Genomic DNA, 19526 nt, shown 5'->3' on the forward strand with positions numbered 1-19526 from the left:
AATTCAACTGCACGCCTCGGACTCAACTGGACAATCGATCTTGATCGGAGGAAGCCACGTTCTTGCACGGGCGAGGGACCGAATCACTATCATGCATGACCATTGAATACAAGTGTCTTTTTGGCGCGCAACCTGTGGTGTGCGGGGTCGATGAGCAGCGCTGCCGTCACCGATGCGAATGAGGTCTGAGCACTCTTCGTCGGTATTGTCGTCAGTAGCACTCAAATAGCCCTGATCAGCAAGCTATGGTGCGCGGCAGCAAAGTTCCGCCAAACGACAAAAGGGGACGGAACGTGTAAGAAATGACAAAGCAATGGTATTTCAAGGAGAGAGGAGAAGCAAGCTAAGAGGCCAAAGGGGTGAGAGAGGATAATACAGGCGACTTGTCAGCCTTCTCTGTCAAGGAAAAAGAGGGAAGAAGAAAGTAGGGTATCAATCATTAACGTATTCGACGGCGCAGCAATCCACTGTCCTCTGCTTTCGTAAAGGCCGCCTTGAGAGACGGCGAAGCGGGTATGCCGTGGGACTTGCGGTCCAGATGGTCATTGAGGCTCATTCGTTTCTTCTTCTTGTCCCTTTCCCTTTCCTTGTCGACTTTCTCCTTTGTTGGCGGACTGATCAGTGTTGGGGAAGCTTGCCCGTCGGCTGGCTGACTAGTCTGCTGCAAGCTCAAGCGCTGAAGCGTGATGCGCTCCACCTCGCCCTTCCACACTTTGCGCTCCTTGGCGCTGGCCTCCCATCGGCTCCTGCACGCTCGGTCGGCCAGTTCGGCGACGGGTGTGCTGGTGTTGGACCGCGAAGGGGGAGCAAACTTGCGAATGCTGCTTGTGTCCGACATGCTCGTTGCCGGGCTCGGCGCTCGCATGGGCAGAGACGTCGTGGACATCGCAGCATTGGCGGCTTTGACCACATCTAGCGACGCTCGTTTTTGGCGCGCTGCCGAGGTGGCAGCTGAAGGTGCCGTCGATGAAGAAGGCCCAGGTCCGCTCGCTGCTCGGTTCGAGTTAGCTCGCCGCGCCACGGGACGGACAAGAGGGGTGGCAGATGACGAAGAGACGGGCGAGATTGGCTCATCATGCGGGTCTTGCGATGGGGTCGTCGTCAATGTTGCCAGCTTGGGAGCATTTGGAGATGCCGTGGGCACAGAATTGAGATGACGCCGCATCAAGGTACGCTGGGGCTTGGGAGCGACAAGGACAGGAGCAAAGGATGAAGCGGCATTCACAACATCGAGTGACTTGGAGTGCCCGTGCCGTTTGGGAAGCTTTGTTGTCTCGGGGAGCGAAGGTGCAAGCACGGCCGGAGAAGCGTTTGCCTTTCCCATGCCGAGCAGATCCGATGACCTCCGCTTCTTGCCGGATACGAGCGCATCCATCCGGTTGTTGCTATTGGTGTCAGTCGGAGCGTCATGAGAGGTGGCGAGGATCTGATAGGTGACATCGCCATGCTCGCTCCCATTGACACCTCGATGACCGTGACCTTGGCCAAAGGAGGCCTCGCGGACGGCTTCCAGGCGGCCGCCGCCCAGCGCATGCATTGTCTTTGCTCGATACCTTGACTTTTCTTGAGTGTCTTCCTCTTGCTTCTCATGATCGATGCTGATCGGGACAGGTTGCTCTTTGGACATAGCGCTTCTTCGCGCCATGTTGCCCATGATCCAGAGTTTTCCTCTGTCCTTTTCCGCTGCCGTCTGCCGGGCCTCTTCTGGCCTGGGCGGGGGTGCACGCGCGACCTCACCGAGGGTCGTGGCTGCGTCTGCGAGGCTCGCCTTTTCACTTTTCTCGCCCGCATCGCTGTCCGCCTCTTGCTGCGTCGGTCCTCCGCGCTTCTTTTCCCGCTCTTCGCGCTCCATTCTCCGCACGTCGAGCCCTGCCGCGGCCCATTCGGCGCGCTGCTTCCGGCGCTTCTTCATCTCGTCCTGGCGCTCGCGCGAACGAGCCTTTGCCAGCTCGTGTGCGCGCGTGGCTGGCACGTAGCAGATGCCCGTCTGGTCGTCGCATGCTCTCATCGCATCGATGTTGTCGGCCTTTGATCGGGAGCCGGTAAAGACAAGGCGAAGCAAGTCCGAGAGGAATCTCTCGCCCTGCCGCACCGCCCGATCGACGAGCTCGGCGAGCGACAGCAGCGTCGTTTCAATCGCATGAAAAATGGGGCGGGACACGGTCGTGCCCATCTTGTGTTGCTTGTTGTCGCTTCGTCAAGCACAGAGGGTACGCAGCCGGTGGTGGTAGTAGTTGTCGTAATGGTGGTCTTATCAGGAGGAAGGGTATCGGTGAGAAATCAGGTGGTGTCACGGTGTGTATGCTAAGGTTGGCTTTGTCGTTCGTTCGTGATGAGATAGAATTAAACAAGTCGTCCGTCAGCTCTTCGTAAACGTCATGACAGGGTCGTGTCGGGGAGTTGGGGAAAAGTGATATGTCAGATAAGAAGACCGGACCGCCTTTTGTTGGTGGTGACGGCGGTGGGGGGAAACGCGGCAGGCTTCTAAAACAATCACGCGCCCTTTGGAAATCTGACGTTCGAACAAGACTTTCTCAAATTAGCTCAGGGGTCTCAGACCAACCTACAGAACATTTGAGATTGCTCGCGTGGGCGGCTGATGTGAGCGAGCGCTCAAGCCACCTCCACCTTCTGAGATCCGGCGGGCCGGTTGGGTTCGCAGGGAGGAAGAAACAGTACAGAATCTCCTCTCACGACGCACAAAGGGTGGACGACCATAGTCAAATCATACGGAAGAAGATGTCGCAAGGAAAAGAGATGCACCTGGGGAACTTTCTCCTCTCGCGTCTGGCCGAGCTGGGCGCCAAGACCATCCAAGGCGTGCCCGGCGACTACAACATGGGCTTCCTAGACCAGATCGAGGATCACCCGCAGGTGCGCTGGTGCGGCAACGCAAACGAGCTCAACGCTGCCTACTCTGCGGACGGATATGCGAGGACCGCTTTTCCGGGCCACAACGGGTTGGACAAGACCACGACGACGGGAAGAGGAAAGGTCGGCGTGGTGGTCACCACGTTTGGCGTGGGCGAGCTGAGCGCCCTCAACGGCATCGCCGGGTGCTTTGCGGAGAGGTTGCCTGTCGTCCACATCGTCGGCACTCCGTCAACATCGGCGCAGGGCGACCATGCACTACTCCATCACACCCTCGGCGATGGCAGGTTCGATGCATTTGAGGAGATGTCAAGGAAAATCTCGATTGCAAGCGTTCGCCTTGGTGACTTTAAAGATGATGCCACGGGAGCAGTGACGGCTATCGATCGCGCACTTACTGTGGGATTTAGGCAAGCGAGGCCCATCTACATTTCCTTGCCGACCGACCTGGTCAATATGACGGTGCCCGCCAGCTCTTTAGAGAAGAAGTTATCTCTGGACGAAGAGGCAGACGACGCAGATGCCGGAAAGGCGTGCCTCGAAGAGGTTGTGAGTCGCATCAAACGAGCAAAGGACCCCATCATTCTCGTCGACGCGTGCACCATCCGCCATGGCTGCCTTCAGGAGGCCCATCAGCTCGTCAATGAGAGCGGCCTTCCGGTCTTTTCCACACCCATGGGCAAGGGTGCAATCGATGAGACTCATCCCCAATTCGGAGGCATTTATGTCGGCACCAACACGGAGCCAGCCATCAAGGAGCTCGTCGAATCGTCGGACCTCATTATCTCCCTCGGAGCTCTGCTGAGCGACTTCAATGTGAGTCTTTTCTCCTTACGTCTATGTCATTTGCAATCCGCTTACCCCTCGACATTGTTTTTATACCAAGACGGCCAACTTCTCGTATCGCACACCACGAAGCAACACCATCGAGTTTCACTCGACACGCGTCATGGTCGGCCATGCCACTTACCAGGGTGTGTCGATGAAGAACATTCTCCCGAGGGTAACTTCGGCCATCTCCGGCGATCTTTCCAAGCGGCTTGCCGAGACAAAGAAACAGCTGAACAAGTACGAAAATCGGCTTCCAAGTCGAGAGGAAGAGGGCGAGAATGCAGGCCCAGATGGTCAAGCGATCAGCCAGGAGTGGCTCTGGCCTCGCATTGGTCAGTTCCTCAAGCCGTCTGACCAGATCATTGCGGAGACGGGCACTTCTGCGTTTGGCTCGCTTGCCATTAGGCTGCCCGGCTCCAAGATTCCCTCGTTCCACGCCCAGATCCTGTGGGGCTCCATCGGCTGGTCTGTGGGCGCGTGCCTTGGCATCTCGTTGGCATCACGCGAGGAGAATCTTGGCCGCGTCATGCTATTTGTCGGCGATGGCTCTTTACAGCTCACTGTGCAAGAGATTAGCACGATGGTCCGAGAGGGTCTCACACCCATCCTCTTCGTCCTCTCGAACGAGGGCTACGAGATCGAGCGCAAGATTCATGGCCCGCAGAGGAGCTACAACAATGTGGCAACGTGGGACCACGAGAAGCTTCTCGAATCGTTTGCAGACCCGCTCAGGGATTCGTCGGTCGGAGGCGATCGACAGAATTTCAAGGAGAGCCACGAGCACGACATCAAACCGAGCGAGACCAAGTATTACGCCGTCAAGACGAAGAAGCAGCTCGAGGATCTTCTCAACGATGAGGCGTTCAACAAGGCCGATAAGCTGCAGCTCGTTGAGATCTATATGCGAAGGGGCGATGCACCCAAGGCCCTTCTCGGCCAGGCAAAGACGACGCAGGCCAGTAACCGTTATTGATCGTTGTTCAGTCTTGTGTCCCCCTCTGCAAGCCATGTCTAGGCCGTCTATCGGATGTTGCGATTCCTTACTAAAATATAGCTCAAGCTACTTCACACTCGATCTTCCTTTGTACATGCATGCGTGCGAAGCGCAAGGGTGGTATGATGCCTGGCGCAATATTTGCAAAAGCAAAGAAAAACTCTCTCGGTCGCCCCTCCGTCTTGAGAACAGTCAGATCGCCCCATCGTCCTTTACCCATCCCTTGGCGCGCTCTACAGCCCTGGCCCAGCCTCTAATCATCTTCATGCGTTTTTCTTCAGAGATCTGTCACAAAAAAATGGTGGAGTAGGGTCAGCCTCCCGTCAACGATAGAAGAAAGAATGGGAGATGCCCACCTTAGGCTTAAAGTGGTCCTTGTTCTGTGCATTGACCCTGTCAAACGTCTTTGCATCATCCATCTTCCATCCAAACATGCCTTTAGCCGCGCCGGCAAGCAGTGCCGAGCCCAACGCCGTCGACTCTCGCATCTGGGGCCTCGAGACGGTGATGCCCAGGATGTCGGCTTGGATCTGCATGCATTGGTCCGAGTCGACCATGCCACCATCGACGCAGAGCTCTTTGACCTTGACGCCGCTCTCCTGCGCCATGGCATGTAGCACGGCCTCGGTCTGATAGCAGACGGCCTCGAGTGTGGCACGGCAGATGTGAGCCTTTGTTGTGAAACCTGTCAGGCCAATGATTGTCCCGCGCGCGTTGGAATCCCACACAGGCGACAACAGGCCTGCAAAGGCTGTGACAAAGTAGACGCCTGCAGAGTCTTCGACTTTGGCAGCCTCTTTGCCAATTTCGGGCGCCTCTTTGATCAGTCCTAGGCTGTCACGAAGCCACTTGACGGCTATGGTTCATGATACTGTGAGCTTCTATGTTGCTTGTAGACACTCTATTCAACGGCTGGCACGCTCACCTGAGCCAGCAACCGCGATAGAACCTTCAAGCGCATACACAGGCTTGAGCCCAGGCCCTGGCTGGTACGCAATCGTCGAGAGGAGGCCGTGTTCTGAGTTGACGATCTTGTTCCCCGTGTTGTACAATAGAAAGGCGCCAGTGCCTAAATGATAAGAGTGGATAAGAGTGAGCAAATTGAAGACGGTAGTGGCCATCTTCAGGAACCTTGCGCGTCTTTCACTCACCATAAGTGTTCTTTGCCTCCCCTGGATTAAGGGCCTTTTGCCCAATAAGTGCGGCCATTTGGTCCCCGACGATGCCGGCGATTTCGACACCCTTCAAAGGACCACTTGCGATGGTCCCGTAGATCTCGCACGAGCTCTTGATCTCTGGGAGAATGTCTGGATCCACGCCAAAGAATTCGCATAGCTTTGGATCCCAGGCCTGCTTGCGTAGGTCCATGAGCATTGTCCTTGAAGCATTGGAGGCATCAGTGATGTGGACTGCCCGGCCAGTAAGGTTGTAAAGGAGCCACGAGTCGATTGTGCCGAATTTCATTTGCTTCTCGTCATGGGCCTTCTTCACCTCGGGAACATTGTCAAGCAGCCATCGGAGCTTGACCGCAGCAAAGTAGGTGGCTTGTCGAACGGGGCTCGGTCAGTATCGACACTTATCAGCCTAGATTGAAACTGCTCACAGAGTGGAAGGCCCGTCTCTTCCTTCAGAGCGTGAAGACCTTTAGGATGCTTCTTGGCCAGCTCGTTAACCGTTGGCGTGGTTCTTGCATCGGGCCAGGCGATGGCCCTGTGCAGTGCTTTCCCTGTGTCCTTGTCCCAGACGACTGTCGTCTCGCGTTGGTTGGTGACGCCGATCACCTTGATGTCCTCCCGCTTGTAGTCTCCCTTTGCCTCCAGCTCCTCGACTGCCTGTTCGATGCACTCGTTGACGCGGTCGATAATCTCGTGGGGATCCTGGTCCTGCCATCCAGGCTTCTCAAAGTACTGCGTGAACTCCTTGCCGCACCATGCCTCGACTTCCGCAAACTGATTAAAGATCATGAAACGAACAGACGTGGTCCCTGGACCAAGTGCAGATAGGGTCAGTTCATCCTGCCCTGTCTGGATCCTCAGCCAAACAAGCCTCTTTCTCACCGGCATCGATGGAGCCGATGAGCTCCCTCTCCGTTTTGCCCATCCTTCTGGTGGAATCAAGTGTCGATGTGGGAGCAAGAAGAAGTGGCAGAGTAGTAGTAGTAGTGCAGTGGAAGGGATAGCAATAATAATGAAGTTGAAGGGGAGCCCTAAAATGCACGCGCCATCCCACCGTCCGTCCCTTCCTCGCTTTTACAACACCCCGCGTCGATTTCTAGGCCCCCCACTCCTTCTTCCTTTGCCTTGCTGGATCACGCAAGTCTAGATTGGGGAGCAGAGTCACCCTTGTACTAACGCTCCGATACCGAGGAGTCATTAGAAGCCTGACCCACACGTTCTTATCTAGTTGTAGTGCATGCAGCGATTGCTTCAGTATTGCATGCAGAAAGGGTCTGATCGAGGGTCTGATCAGAAAGATATATGTAGACAGAGGTGCTGCCACGGCCTCTTTCTCCACACCCACAAGAAGAATGAAACTAATCCCACTTTTAGTCTGGGGAAGAGAACCCAAGGCGGTAAAACTTTTTAAAGTGGCCTCGTGATCGACATCAGTGTTCGAAGTAACCGCTATATCATCATCGGAGCCATCATCGTCGTCGTCATCGGCGCCATCTTCATCATTGTTACGTAGCTTTAGTAACAAGTAAAAAAACAAGTACAAAATTGGTACAGCTTCAACAGTGGAACGCAAGGCGGGACGCCATCTGCCTACATCGCGACTGAGTGAGAAAGAACAGAGGGGAAAAACGGGAATAGGGAAGAGGAACAACGGCTCAAAAATTCTACACGTTGAACGTCAAGCGGCCCCTCCTAGGCTGGACAGTCTCCATAGCAGTCGAAGCTTGCTCCACTGGCGAGAATGGCCTCTGTGACGGCTGCTGCGGCTGTAGCTGCTGCAGAGAAGGGCCCGGGACACCCTCTTCTTCTTCGCAAATTTGTTCCAGTTCATTTGCCCCAATGGAGGACGCGTAACCGATCGTGGTGAGAGCGTCTTCAGGCTCAGCCTCACGGTTCTGCAGCCTCAGCCTCTCTGCGTAGCTGAATGGGCCAGCATCTTCAGAGAGGTCAGATGTGCGAGCATTGTGTTGTGGCTTCGTCCGAGTCTCGAAGAACGATGTCATCCTTGTCGCTGATATCGCCGAGGTGACCCCTGAACGTGGCGATGAGCCACTGCCTGGACGTTTCCACAGGCGACGAAGGGCATGTGGGTAGTACGAGGAGAGGGAACCGGGTCGGTGCGACGAGAGGCCTCTTGATTCCAAGTCGTCGTCGTTTGCATTGCTGCGTCGCAGCCCTTCAATGACAGGCTCAAAGGCTTGGGTGGCAATGAGAATGAAGATGATGATGCCGCAGACACAGTTGAGCCACTGGATTGCCTGAACGAGGCCGAACAACAAGTCGTTCCATGCTTGGGGCCCTTTTACCGACCGTGGAACGAAGGCGACCGCGGCCACGGTAGCGCAGGCAGCCAGAATGATGATGGCAACGATAACGCCGCCCCACATCCATGCGAGATTGTGCAAGGCCTTTTGCAACAGCTTGACCTTTGTGTCGGAGCTCCGCTGGGCCAATTCCTCACGAGTGGCAACGTCGGCACGCAGGCTTGGGAAAAAGTGCGACGTAGCAATGGCCGCAGCCTCGTCGTCGAGGAGCGTCCTTGCCTGAAGAGCCGCTGTCCTCCTCCGCTCAGCCTCGGCCTTGGCCAGCGACTTTCTTTCGTCGGCTTCCGGCCCATCTACGCGTAAGGTGTCCCTTGTCGAGGCACTCTCCCTTCTGTCGTTAGGACTTCCCTCGTGTAAGCCTGGGCTAGCAACCTTGAGTTCGTCGTCGACAGCAGTCTTTGTCGTCGTCCATAGGGGTTTCGGGCCGACAACATCCGCTGCAGCCTGCGCTCTGATGGCGTCGGTGCCCAACGTTTTCTGTATGTTGATCTGAGACAGGATTGTCCTGCAGATCATAGCGCAGAAAAGCTGTTAGAGTTGGTGCATGGGACAGATAGCCAGCTCAAGAATTACGTACCTGATAAGGAAGAGACCGGAACAAAAGTAAAATAGACCAAATAGCCATGCGAAGAGGCACCAAATGAGGAAGACGATGGATCCCCACCAGAAGCACAACTCAAAATGCTCCCAGATGACCAGTGCCCCTGCCCGCTGTTCGGCTGTGATGGCTGCGTCGTCTTGCTGCATCCCGAAGGCTTTGTCCCAGCTTTGCAACATATGGGTGCTCTCTCCGTAGTACTTGAGCCATGGGATCGAGATGCCGACGACCAGAGCGATCAAGACGAGAGGGCCAACGAACATGATGATGTTGCTGATGAATGGTGTGGGCATCCACCAGCGGGGGTCCCAGAAGCTCTTGGCACGATTGCGAAGGGAAAAGATTGACGGTGAAGTGTAGAAGACGCCCCAGGCAGAATACCATCCAGCCGTCGCGACGGCAAGCCAAAGAAAGCTGCTTTTTGGTGTGAGCGGGGTGATGTGGAAGCGGCGAACAGAGGGCACTCACGAGAGCCAGTAGGGCAGCCAAATCGGGTTGTAGTTGAAGCGGAACATGAGAATCATGTGAACCTGAGAATGAGGAGGAGCACACGGTCAGAATGCGAGATCGAGCTGTATCTTGGTCTCATTATTCACCAGGAAAAACACACAACCGCCGGCATAGAAGATGTCGAAGACCTGCGCGGGCAGAGGGAGTCAATTTTGGTCCAATATCTCTCTCAACATCTTGGACTGACAACAAAGGCATTGATGGTGTGCGGGGCGAAAAAGATCTGACCGTTCGGCGCCGTTTGCATTCGTAGTACCCATAGCTGTCCGAGGTAGATTCTGCGCATCAACGTCGCAAAGGCGAGCAGAAAGATGATGGCGATGAAAGGAATCCAGAAGTAGGACAACCGGTAGAAATAGTCGGGCATATGGAGATAGATGAATGATCGCATCTGAGGATCGACCATCAGCATGGCTCGCAACACCTCCTGCTTCTTGGCTAGCCATACTCACGAATCGGCGAATCTCTGCAGTGGGCGCCGCATAGGAGTTGAAGTCCGGTAATTCCAACTCAGCAATCTCTGGAGGGTGAAGCGGGAACCGCTTGACGAGGGTCGTCAGCATCATCTTGAGCAAGATAGCATACGTTGAAGGTAGTGAGGGGAAGAAGGCATGAATGAGAGCTGGGGAGGGGATGGTTCCAAGGGTATCTTGATTAGCGAAGAAGATGCGATTGTAGCGCTGTGCCTTCACGCCATCCTCGATTTGAGCCCAAACCCATTTCGGGAAGGTTGTCCAGTAGTTGATCTCCGGGGCTGTCCTATCATGGCCGCACCTTTGGCGAGCTACAACCTGCACGATTAAAGCTAATATTGACTAGTGTCCGTGCACCAGCGACCAAAACTTGCTCCGGTGCCAGTCCGGGACAATGCTTGTTCCCAGCTAGCCCTACCTACTAGCTACCCACCACACCCCAGTGCGGTTTCGCAGAGTTTCCTTAGCGCAAGAAAATTCAAACAGATCTGCGGCGGACTGGGCGAAATCGATATAACGGAAACGCTTGACTTCTTCGGTTAGTAGTAGCAAACACGCACGGCCAACTGTGCGTCTCTTAGACTGGAATTCTGGTCTTGTTTGTTTCAGCTAGGCTGCCTTGCAACACGCGAAATTGGATCCATTAATTGGTTCTAGTCAGCAGTGCTCAGCTAACGGGATCTGCTTGTAGGGGAATGAGGATGCGACACCGAGGTCGTGGGAGTTCTGAAGCCAATCAGCATGAAAACTGTGAGAAGGGCATGCATACCGTGCGGGGGTTCGAGAATCGAGACGAAGAGCGAAAGAAGAATGCTCGCTCCCGAGTGCGGCGGAGAGAGCGCACCTCCGATGTCATCTACCATCTCGGATCCGCTAGAGATCAAGTCGGTCCAATAGTCGGAAGTTGTTTGTGTCCATGGAGCAGAGCGGACAAGATAAAGTTTGCCAATATTGTTGTCAGAAGAGAAGAAAGAAGTTGCTTCTACGGACTAACTCGCTGGGATTGGAAGTGGACGACCAATCTTCCTTCACAGACGCTTCGTATAACAGAGTGACAACAGCCCTGTCGGAACAGACTTCCTTCTTTGGCTTACGAGGCCTGCAATCGAGTGAACCCGGATCTCGTTCGAATCCTCTATTTACATCAAAGCTTGGTCTTCGATCATACGTAGCCCGCAATGTGCATCTGTACGCCCATCTGCCCCGGATCTCGAAGTCCCGATTTCCTTCGCAGGGGGCTGACCCCCAAACCACCAATGAGCCACGTGGATTTTCCAAGAGCGAACTAACGATCGATGCCTCCGGTCCCCGGGAAAGTCTGGAGCGCCTTTTTCAATTTGAAAGGCGACGAACGAGGATCGGACAGTCCGTACCGCCTTTGCCTCCTGGCTCCTGCCTTTGGGGTATCAGAGAGAACAAGAACACATCACCTTGATTCGACCAAGTAGATCATGAGCGTTGCAAGGGGTGGAGCTGGCGTGGCAAGGCCGGCGCGGAAGAGGAACCCCACCGACCGCTACCTTGGCTGCTTCTCCAATGTCGAACCGAGCCCGGCGCTCGATCACCTCGTCCGCTATCTCTCAACGTGGAGCGGCACTGACAAGGTAACTGAGCTGAGACACGGTCCTGAGCGTGGTCTAAGGCTAGGTTGAATTCAGGCTGACAGTCTCGTTGTCATCGACAGGCGCTCATGATCACGCAGTACTCTTCCAAGCTTCTCATTGCTCTCTTGTCGCTGCAACACGCCCTACGCATTAGGCTGCGCCATGGTACGAAAGGCTACCACGCTGTGCATGGGGGGAGCAACGTTGCAAAGAAGGTCGAGAAGCTCGCAGGCATCGTCTCGGATGCTAGAGTACTTTATCGCATCTGGGGCATATTGCCTATCATCAAATGGGTAAGCAACCCGTCATCCCATGGGGTAGAGAGTTGGGGAGGATTGGAGACAGCGGCTGACTCAAGCTCCTCGCAGATGATCGCATTGGAACGATCACCCCCTCCAACGAGGCTCCTGCACAACATTGAGCGAATCCAGGGATGGTCAATGCTGCTCTACTGCCCGCTCGAGGCCGTTGCCTATCTGTCATCGCACTCCGTCATCTCCTTGTCGCCCTCTACGCAGAACAAGCTGTGGCTCACCAGTGCGAGAGCCTGGGCACTGTACGTCGGACTTCAGCTTCTTCACCTCGTCGAAGACAACCGGTTGCTTCGCTTGCGCGCACGCGCCCTGGAGAAGACGAGAGGACACCCGTCGCCTCTGCCTAGCAGCACGGTCAGCAAGGGCAAGAAGTCGTCGGAGAAGGAGCTGAGCCAGGACCAGATTGTGACGAGGAAGATGTGGGATGATCTCGATGATCGAAAGGAGGCCATCCTCAACGAGCTCTGGGTCAACCTGGGCTACCTGCCACTCACAGTACACTGGTGAGTTTTGTTGATGCGCTTGCCCTTTTGTATAGTGCGCTGAACGGATCCCCCTTCCGCCGCGCAACAGGTCTTGCCCTGCCGGCCTCTTCAACGAAGCGTGGGTGGGTCTTTTTGGAACCATTGCAGCGTTTGCCGGCTTGCGCTCAGGCTGGAAAGCCACGGCGGCGCCTCCGCCCGACATCCCGTTGGCCTGATTGATGTGGGAAGCTAGACCACTTCAGCTTTTCGCTTGGAGGTGTATTGTCATTAAGCTCTTGTACAGTCCGTAGCTGCAGCTGCGCCAAAATATAAGAAAACCTGTTGATAGCTGAGAAAAGCGGCAGATGACATGGAAGCCGCCAATGTCAAGCGTGCCATCCATTGACCAACCGATTGTCTTCTGAACCGGTCGCTGTGGAGCCGGGGAGCAGTTGAGAAGAAGAAAACGCGTCTTGATTTCAAACACGAAGTAAATCCTCAACACCTCTCTCTTTCTGATCCAGCAGCAGCAGCAGCAGCAGCAGCAGTAGAAGCGGCAGTGGATTCACTGTCGAGAAAGCGAAAGCAAAATGGCAAGTGGGAGTCGACCAAGGCAGCGGACCCAGTCGCAATCGAGCGTCGGATCGAGCGTGGCACCCGCGCGCGTCCAGACAACGAGGCCCTCGCAGCAATACCGTGCACAACGGGGCCTCGCCCACGAACGAGAACATTGGTTTCAGACACAATTGCCGCCCCACGTTCAGCATCACACACGGCCAGATGATGACACGGTGCCACCGCTGCCGCCGTCGCAGGGCGGTGTCACCTCTGCTGCTAGCGGCGGCCTGGAGGCATGGCTGCGTTCGCAAGCCAGGGCGGGTCCGCCTGCTCAGGATGCCGCCTCATCCGCGACGGCGACACAGCAGTTTCCCTCGTTTGCGCCGACGGGCAGGGTCCAGAAGTCAAGCAACAATATCGATGCAATGTCAGAATCGGGCCGGTCCAATGGTGGCAGATCGACGGGGGGCGACAGGCATGGGAGCAGAGGAAAGAGCAGTGGTCGACAAAGGACCGGGCTGCCCGCTTGGGACCTCGGCCCGCTCGATGGAGGCGACACCGCGACTATCATGGCGAGGCAGGGCCGCCACAGCGAGGGGATCACAGGGGTGAACACATTACGGGAAGAAGACGATGATGCATTGAGCCACTTTTCGACGGAGCTCAAGCCGCGGAGCAGCCGCACAGGCCTGTCATCGAGCTTCAGTGCGGGGGGCTATGCCCCACGAAGAGAAGGGCCAAGGGTGAGGAGATCGAGTCGAGCGCCAGAGACCAGCCTCGATGCTCTGGTCGCTTCCGGTAGCTGGGGCGGGCCGGGCTTGCCTCCACTGCCCATAGGAATCGTTCCCTCGACGTCCTTTGCAGCTTCTTCTACGACGGCCACCTCAGCACAGCCTGGCAAGAGGGTCCAAAGACCACTTTCCGCCGAGTCCAGGCTCGCACAGCCTCAGCGACGGCGGCAAGGCGACGAAGAAGACGCTTCAACTCCCCTGCGAAGATTCGTCCGCTGGCTCATGCTCATAGGCGAGGACGAGGACACGGGGCAGCAGGGCAGCACAGGCGTTGGCATAGGCGTTGGTGGCTCGACTACAGTGTGGACCGTGGCCATTCTGGCGAGCGTTTTCGTCAAGTGGGGCACCGGTCTGGGCAGCTGGAGCGGCAAAGGCTCGCCACCTCTCCATGGCGACCTCGAAGCCCAACGACACTGGATCGAAATTACGCTACACCTTCCGAGGTCTCAGTGGTACTTTTATGATCTGCAATATTGGGGTCTCGATTACCCCCCGCTCACTGCCCTTGTCAGCCAGTGGTGTGGTCAAGTGTGAGTGTTGCTCGTCTTTTTTGCGTAAAGGCTCCTTGTCTTCTTGTCTAACTCTTCCTTCTTCTCACCAATTAACAGCGCATCCTTGATTCCAGGATTGGCACCTTCTTTTGCCCTCGTCTCGTCTCGTGGTGCCGAATCGCCCGCGCTCATCACTTACCTTCGCTCCACGGTACTCTTCCTTGATCTCCTCGTATATACCCCAGCGATTCTCTTCTTCCTTTCGAGAAAGCTGCAAGGAAGGGGTCGACGCACCAAGGCCGTAGCGACCTTCACGCTCCTCCTCCAACCCTCACTAATCCTCATCGACCATGGTCACTTTCAATACAACGCCGTCATGCTCGGCTTGGCTGCACTGTCGTTTGCGCTTCTTTACACGAGCTTGCCCAATCCCGACATTGCATCCTCTTCCAAATCGCCAGCATCAGCCTTGATCGATCTCAAGAACAAGACGAGGAGCCTGAGCAAGCGCGTCAGCTACGAGTACATTGCCGCCGCCGTCTTCTTTTCCCTCAGCTTGTGTTTCAAGCAGATGGCCCTGTACTACGCTCCGGCCGTCTTTGCGATCATGCTTGGACGGTGTTGGGGTCTAGCCACGATTGGCTTTGAACGAGGGTGAGTCGAGGACCTTTGCTGCGCAGAAGAGGTACAAGAGATAGAGCTGACATGTTTTTTAATAGTCTAATCTGCCTCTTTGGCATCGGTCTGGCCACTATCATCACATTCGTTACCGTCTTTCGCTCCTGGATCACCGATCTGGAACAGCTAGGCCAGGTCATCCACCGAATTTTCCCATTGGCCAGAGGCATCTTTGAAGACAAGGTAGCCAACTTGTGGTGCTTCCTCTCCGTGCTACCAATCCCTGCGCGCTACAAGCTCAAGAATGCCGTCGAGGCCAGCACCCTGGCCAAAGTCAGCCTTGCGACGGTCCTCGTGGTCATTCTTACACCTTGCTTTCACCTCTTTGCAGCTGGCGCCGAGACGGCTAGGATAGAGATGTCGCTGAATGAGGATGCGCAGAAGCTAAGGGATGCGTCGGAAAGGAGGCAAGCTTCTGCTTCGACAACAGCTGGGTCCACAACAGCGAGGCGGAGAAGAGACGGCGCAAAGGGGAGAACAATGTCCAACGCTGCCCCCTCGGAAGTCGGCAGCGAGATCGCAAGTGTCTTAAGCGGCGGCGGCGGCGGCGGCGGCGGCGGCGGCGGCGGCCGAGACGCGGAGAGACCTTCGTCTGAGATGACAGTCGTCGACCGAACCACGTCGGTCCTGGGAAACAGCAAGCCAGTCGCTTCATCATCGCCCTCGCCAGCCGCCTGCATCTTGCCGTATGCGCTTCTGAGCGTCAGCCTCGCCTTCTTCCTCTTTGGTTTCCAGACGCACGAAAAGAGCATCTTGCTGCCCCTGTTGCCTCTTTCGCTCCTCATTTCGGCAAAGGGCGACGGATGGGGCGCCGGCGCCGGCAAGGAAGACTTCGAGTGGGCCATGCTGGGCAACAACGTGGGCGCCTTCAGCATGTTTTCCCTCCTTGAGAGAGATGGGCTTGCAAGCCAGTACTTTGTGCTGCTCGCCCTGTGGAACTGGATCGTGGGGCATCGACCGTTCTCTGGTCTATACGGGCCGCGCAAGACGTTTGTTGGCTGGTTCGGCGCCGTCCTGCATGCTGCCATGCTCTCTCTCCATCTTCTCGAGCTCGTCGTCTTTCCCATTCTCCTCTCGTCTCCATCTACGTCAGGCGTGCTCGACCGGCTCCTGCAGAGATACCCCGACATATTTGCAGTCCTCAACGTTCTCGTGTCTTTCCCGGCCTTCTTCATCCTCTGGCTGTGGTCGATGAAGAGGCAGATCGAGGTGGGCTTTGCAAATGGCATTTCCGCCTTTGGCATCATGTAGCAACTAGGCAATCCGGAAGAAAAGAAGCTTTTGTCCATCATTGCATGATTGCAAGGGTTATTACTATACACGGGACAGAGCTGGTTTTATTCCTCTTCCTCCTTTATGCTTTCCACAGCGTCTTCCTCTTCGACGTCGCCCTCGACATCGTCGTCCTTGGCCTCTGCACGTGCAGCTTCTGCTTTCGACCCCGCCTCATTGTTCTGCGCAAAGTACAGGTTGGCCAAGTGCCGCGGAGAGCTTGCCTCTTCCACGCTCTTGTCCTCTCTCCGCCTGAGAAACCTCGGAAATCGCATGCTGAGCCCGCGCTCTTGCGAGACAAGGCCCAATGAGGCCGTGTAGACGGGCGAGAGCGTGATGTCGGCGCCTCTGACTTCCCACACCTCCTTGGGAGTGAACCAGACATCTGGTACGAGACCGCCCGTCTCGTATTCATCTCGGGGATTTGGTTCTTCGCGGCCCGAGTAAGCAGAGATGCCGTCTTCTTTAAAGCTGCCAGAAGCGTCGATTTCAGTAAGGTAAGACGAGGAACAAGTAGTAAGAGAAGCGGCTCACCGATCGAATTTGATGCTCTTGTATTCTGCGTCTGTGAAGCCGGATATGCACTTGCAGACCGCCTGATACTGACCTGTCTCGCTATCGTATACGGCCAAAAGTACCGGAGACCACCAGGCAGCTTTGCGGCCCATTCCGTGCCAGCCTATAAGGAGTTTGTATGAGTGGTGTTGCATCTCATCAATGTGAATGCAAAGGTACGCACCACCGATGGGGACAAGGTCCAGTGAATCGCCAATGCCTTCTACGTAGTCCTTCTTGACCTGCATTAGAATAGATCAGCGCATTTTCCTGAACTTGCCCGGAGCGGAGTGCCAATCACCTTCAGCCAGCTCTCGCACCGCTTGTCTGGCTCATACGTGCTCAAGAGCGCCTTTCCCCTCCCGTTGACACCCTTGCCAACCAGAGAATTGGTGCTGTTGTCATTCGCAGGTCCATCTTGATCCTCCTGCTGCATCTCTTCACCAACGATTTCGTCAAGCTTCTCCAAATACCTCTCATCTGGCTCTCCTCCGTCTTCGTCGCCATCTCGGTCTCGCTTTACGTGGCCATTGGTTGTCGAGGAGGCGATTTCCCAGTGATGATCAAGCGACTTAATCATGATACTGCCACGGAGCAAGCGTGCGTCAGCGTACCTGGCCCGGCAAAGGTTCCACGTTTTAGCTCACCCTTCGCACTTGCTCTCTCTCGCTGCGGCAAAGAACCTCTCGACATCGTCCGGGTCGGTACTCTCGCAGCTCCTAACGTGGCAGAATCGCGCCACGAGCGGGTTCCTTGGCTTTGTCTCGGGAAACCTCTCCTTGAGCAGTCGTCTTCTTCGTCGGAAAGACGACTTGAGCAGGCCTTGGCCGTCGAGATACATGAGGTCGAAAGCAAAGACGCCAACGCGGACCTTGATTGAAGATAGATCCACATCTTTTCGAGACCGGTTGGCCAGCGTCTGGAAGGGCAGCAGAGCGCCTTCTAGCGATAGGGCGACGACCTCGGCATCGATCACGAATGATCGTGGCTTGTTAGAATTCGCTGAAGGTGAATCCCCTTCCTCAATCTCGCCTGAGAGGCCCATCAACACCGGCATCAAATCGACGATGTCGGGATACTGCATGGGCTTGGTAAATGATCCCATTCTCTTCGGTATATAGAGAGCATCACTTGCAACTCCTCACCTTGTCCGTCATGTCCTCCAAGTGGCGACTGAAGAGCCTGACAAAGACATCGCCCTGGTCGCCAACCCATCTGCCTTTACCTCCTTTGAGCATCTTCTTTGTCTCCACATATCCCGGCTCGCTCCGTGGATAGTGGGCAGCGTGGATCTGAACGCGCTGGCCGTCATATTTGAACTCGGAGACGAAGGCTCTGGAGCCAAGCTTGGTGTGCATGGCGGGGAGCGAGCGAGTGATGCTCCCGAGCATCGGCGAGAGGGGTGTGCCAATGCGAAGAGGAACTCTCTGGGAAAGCTCCTGCAAGCCTCCCTCGACCAGAGCTGGAACGATGCTGCTGAAGTTCGGGTGGCGCGCTCGCACCTCGCTGTAGTACCCTATAGTCAGCAAGTGAAAGAGAGGAGCAGACATAGAGAGGCGATCGACTCACCGAACGAGGCGCTGAGCACGGTCCAGCTTCTCCATCAGCTCGAGTCTTCTTGGGTCAGTCTTCTCTTTCGCCTTCGTTGGATTGGCAAGCAAGCCTCTGCGCTCCTCGCGAGTCAATTTCCACGCTGTCTCGTGACTCGAGGGAGCCTCCAGCATAAAGGCGCGCGATATGGCGGCAGAGATGGTCGTCCTGACCGCATTGATTCGGAGGTGGCTATGTAACGTCCTGACAAGAAAGCGATTCTCTTCGCCCCTAGCCGCGACGAGGAGCTTGGTGACATGGGACAACTTTGCTGCCGAGGACCCTGGGCCCGAAATGTGTGCAATGGTGTGCAGCGTCTGGAACAGCTTCACGATTTCCAATGGTTTCCGGTTCCCGACGAGAGTCTTGACGTCTTTCTTGGCTTCATACGCGACATCCCCCGGATCACCAGTCTTGTTCCAGAGCACTCGGAGATGACCGGCCGTTTTTCCGGTCACGTCCCGGATTGCCCGATTGACAATGGCGCCCCCCAGCCCTAGCTCGATGCCGTCATAAGGAGGCGCAATGTGGTTGCTGACGAGGTAGACGGCGGGAAGGAGAGACTCAGAGTCGTGCAGCATGAGCACACGAAGGAGATTGGTGAGGATTGTGACGATGAGCAGACGACTGCGCGTTGAGCTGAGGAGCGCAAAGGCATGCGATAGAAGCGCATAGGGAGCCGTAATCCTTCCTTGTGCATTGGTGGGCCAATGGGTCGTGTCCACCTCCAGAGGATCAAAAGAGAATATATCGTCGCCGAGCTCAATGGCTTCGATGGCGGCATCGAGAGCATCGAGGTCCACCACTGCTAGTTTTGGGACTGCCGGAGGCTTCGTCTCCCACTCGTCAGGTGGAGCGGTGAGATTCGACGGTCCTGCCATTCCGTCAGCGTCCGCCGAAGCCTCCTCCTTCACTTTAGCGTTGCTCAGGGCTTCATCGAGAGGCGGAGCATCCCACTCTCGCTGCAGTTTCCGGGCTAGCTGCTCGTCGTCCTGCTCCTGCCTCCTCCGCTCCTCGTCCGTCTTTGCGTCTTCTTCCGCGCCATAGTCGAAGTCGTCAAAGGTAGCTTTGCCCTTTTTGGAGAGAGATGAAGGACTGAAAAAGGCGGAAAGACGAGGCTGTTTCGAAGGCGTCGAGTGAGGCGTCGAGCTGTTCGACCTCTTCGAGGCCGGCATTGGATGGGGATGGATTCTGACAACCTCCACGCTTGGTAATGAACTTGCAGGTGACGGATGACTTGACGCGTGCAAAGGAGTCCGTGCGAGAGCAAAAATCTGACATGTGACAGAATAGTAAGTCACCGGCGTCTTCACCGCGGTCTTCCTTCCAGAGAACCGGTCGGTCGCCGTCTGTAATAACAATCACAATTACAACTGCAGCGCCGCTCTAATGGGGGCTTCAGTGAGAGCATCTTAGCATATCTACCATACCCG

At 55.8% G+C, this 19526-nt stretch overlaps 8 protein-coding genes across 8 annotated transcripts; 4 read left to right on the forward strand and 4 right to left on the reverse strand.

Moving 5' to 3' along the window:
- Positions 1–311: 311 nt before the first annotated feature.
- On the reverse strand, positions 312–2349 carry FA10DRAFT_263823 (hypothetical protein). The gene has a single exon (XM_025520391.1). It carries the CDS (start codon positions 2171–2173, stop codon positions 440–442), a length of 1734 nt encoding a protein of 577 aa, XP_025380319.1. The 5' UTR covers positions 2174–2349; the 3' UTR covers positions 312–439.
- A 274-nt stretch (positions 2350–2623) lies between these two features.
- On the forward strand, positions 2624–4846 carry FA10DRAFT_277031 (putative PDC1-pyruvate decarboxylase, isozyme 1). Its single transcript, XM_025523350.1, has 2 exons — positions 2624–3687; positions 3758–4846. The coding sequence occupies exons 1-2, from the start codon at positions 2740–2742 to the stop codon at positions 4673–4675; spliced, it is 1866 nt and encodes a 621-aa protein (XP_025380320.1). The 5' UTR covers positions 2624–2739; the 3' UTR covers positions 4676–4846.
- FA10DRAFT_236469 (glycerol kinase) lies at positions 4717–6990 on the reverse strand. The gene is made up of 6 exons (XM_025519075.1): positions 6754–6990; positions 6300–6680; positions 5848–6240; positions 5622–5765; positions 5053–5552; positions 4717–4981 (listed from the first exon to the last, which is right to left on the reverse strand). The coding sequence occupies exons 1-6, from the start codon at positions 6794–6796 to the stop codon at positions 4889–4891; spliced, it is 1554 nt and encodes a 517-aa protein (XP_025380321.1). The 5' UTR covers positions 6797–6990; the 3' UTR covers positions 4717–4888.
- A 187-nt stretch (positions 6991–7177) lies between these two features.
- FA10DRAFT_14347 (hypothetical protein) lies at positions 7178–10071 on the reverse strand. The gene is made up of 5 exons (XM_025518052.1): positions 9491–10071; positions 9390–9431; positions 9262–9323; positions 8773–9207; positions 7178–8700 (listed from the first exon to the last, which is right to left on the reverse strand). Exons 1-5 carry the CDS (start codon positions 9713–9715, stop codon positions 7536–7538), a joined length of 1929 nt encoding a protein of 642 aa, XP_025380322.1. The 5' UTR covers positions 9716–10071; the 3' UTR covers positions 7178–7535.
- A 332-nt stretch (positions 10072–10403) lies between these two features.
- Positions 10404–11402, forward strand: FA10DRAFT_14350 (hypothetical protein). The gene has a single exon (XM_025518053.1). It carries the CDS (start codon positions 10693–10695, stop codon positions 11209–11211), a length of 519 nt encoding a protein of 172 aa, XP_025380323.1. The 5' UTR covers positions 10404–10692; the 3' UTR covers positions 11212–11402.
- Positions 10982–12528, forward strand: FA10DRAFT_236472 (hypothetical protein). The gene is made up of 4 exons (XM_025519076.1): positions 10982–11380; positions 11461–11673; positions 11749–12197; positions 12268–12528. The coding sequence occupies exons 1-4, from the start codon at positions 11228–11230 to the stop codon at positions 12392–12394; spliced, it is 942 nt and encodes a 313-aa protein (XP_025380324.1). The 5' UTR covers positions 10982–11227; the 3' UTR covers positions 12395–12528.
- Positions 12529–13729: 1201 nt separating this feature from the next.
- FA10DRAFT_225048 (ALG6, ALG8 glycosyltransferase) lies at positions 13730–15927 on the forward strand (the record flags this gene model as incomplete). Its single annotated transcript, XM_025518634.1, has 3 exons — positions 13730–14037; positions 14116–14652; positions 14718–15927. 3 exons carry the CDS (start codon positions 13730–13732, stop codon positions 15925–15927), a joined length of 2055 nt encoding a protein of 684 aa, XP_025380325.1.
- A 26-nt stretch (positions 15928–15953) lies between these two features.
- On the reverse strand, positions 15954–19346 carry FA10DRAFT_263828 (ATP-dependent DNA ligase). The gene is made up of 7 exons (XM_025520392.1): positions 18073–19346; positions 17649–18009; positions 17151–17581; positions 16805–17087; positions 16688–16745; positions 16483–16627; positions 15954–16419 (listed from the first exon to the last, which is right to left on the reverse strand). The coding sequence occupies exons 1-7, from the start codon at positions 19266–19268 to the stop codon at positions 16014–16016; spliced, it is 2880 nt and encodes a 959-aa protein (XP_025380326.1). The 5' UTR covers positions 19269–19346; the 3' UTR covers positions 15954–16013.
- Positions 19347–19526: the final 180 nt, after the last annotated feature.

This window comes from Acaromyces ingoldii (genome assembly GCF_003144295.1).
Source record: "Acaromyces ingoldii strain MCA 4198 unplaced genomic scaffold FA10scaffold_1, whole genome shotgun sequence".
NCBI classification, from domain to species: domain Eukaryota; kingdom Fungi; phylum Basidiomycota; class Exobasidiomycetes; order Exobasidiales; family Cryptobasidiaceae; genus Acaromyces; species Acaromyces ingoldii.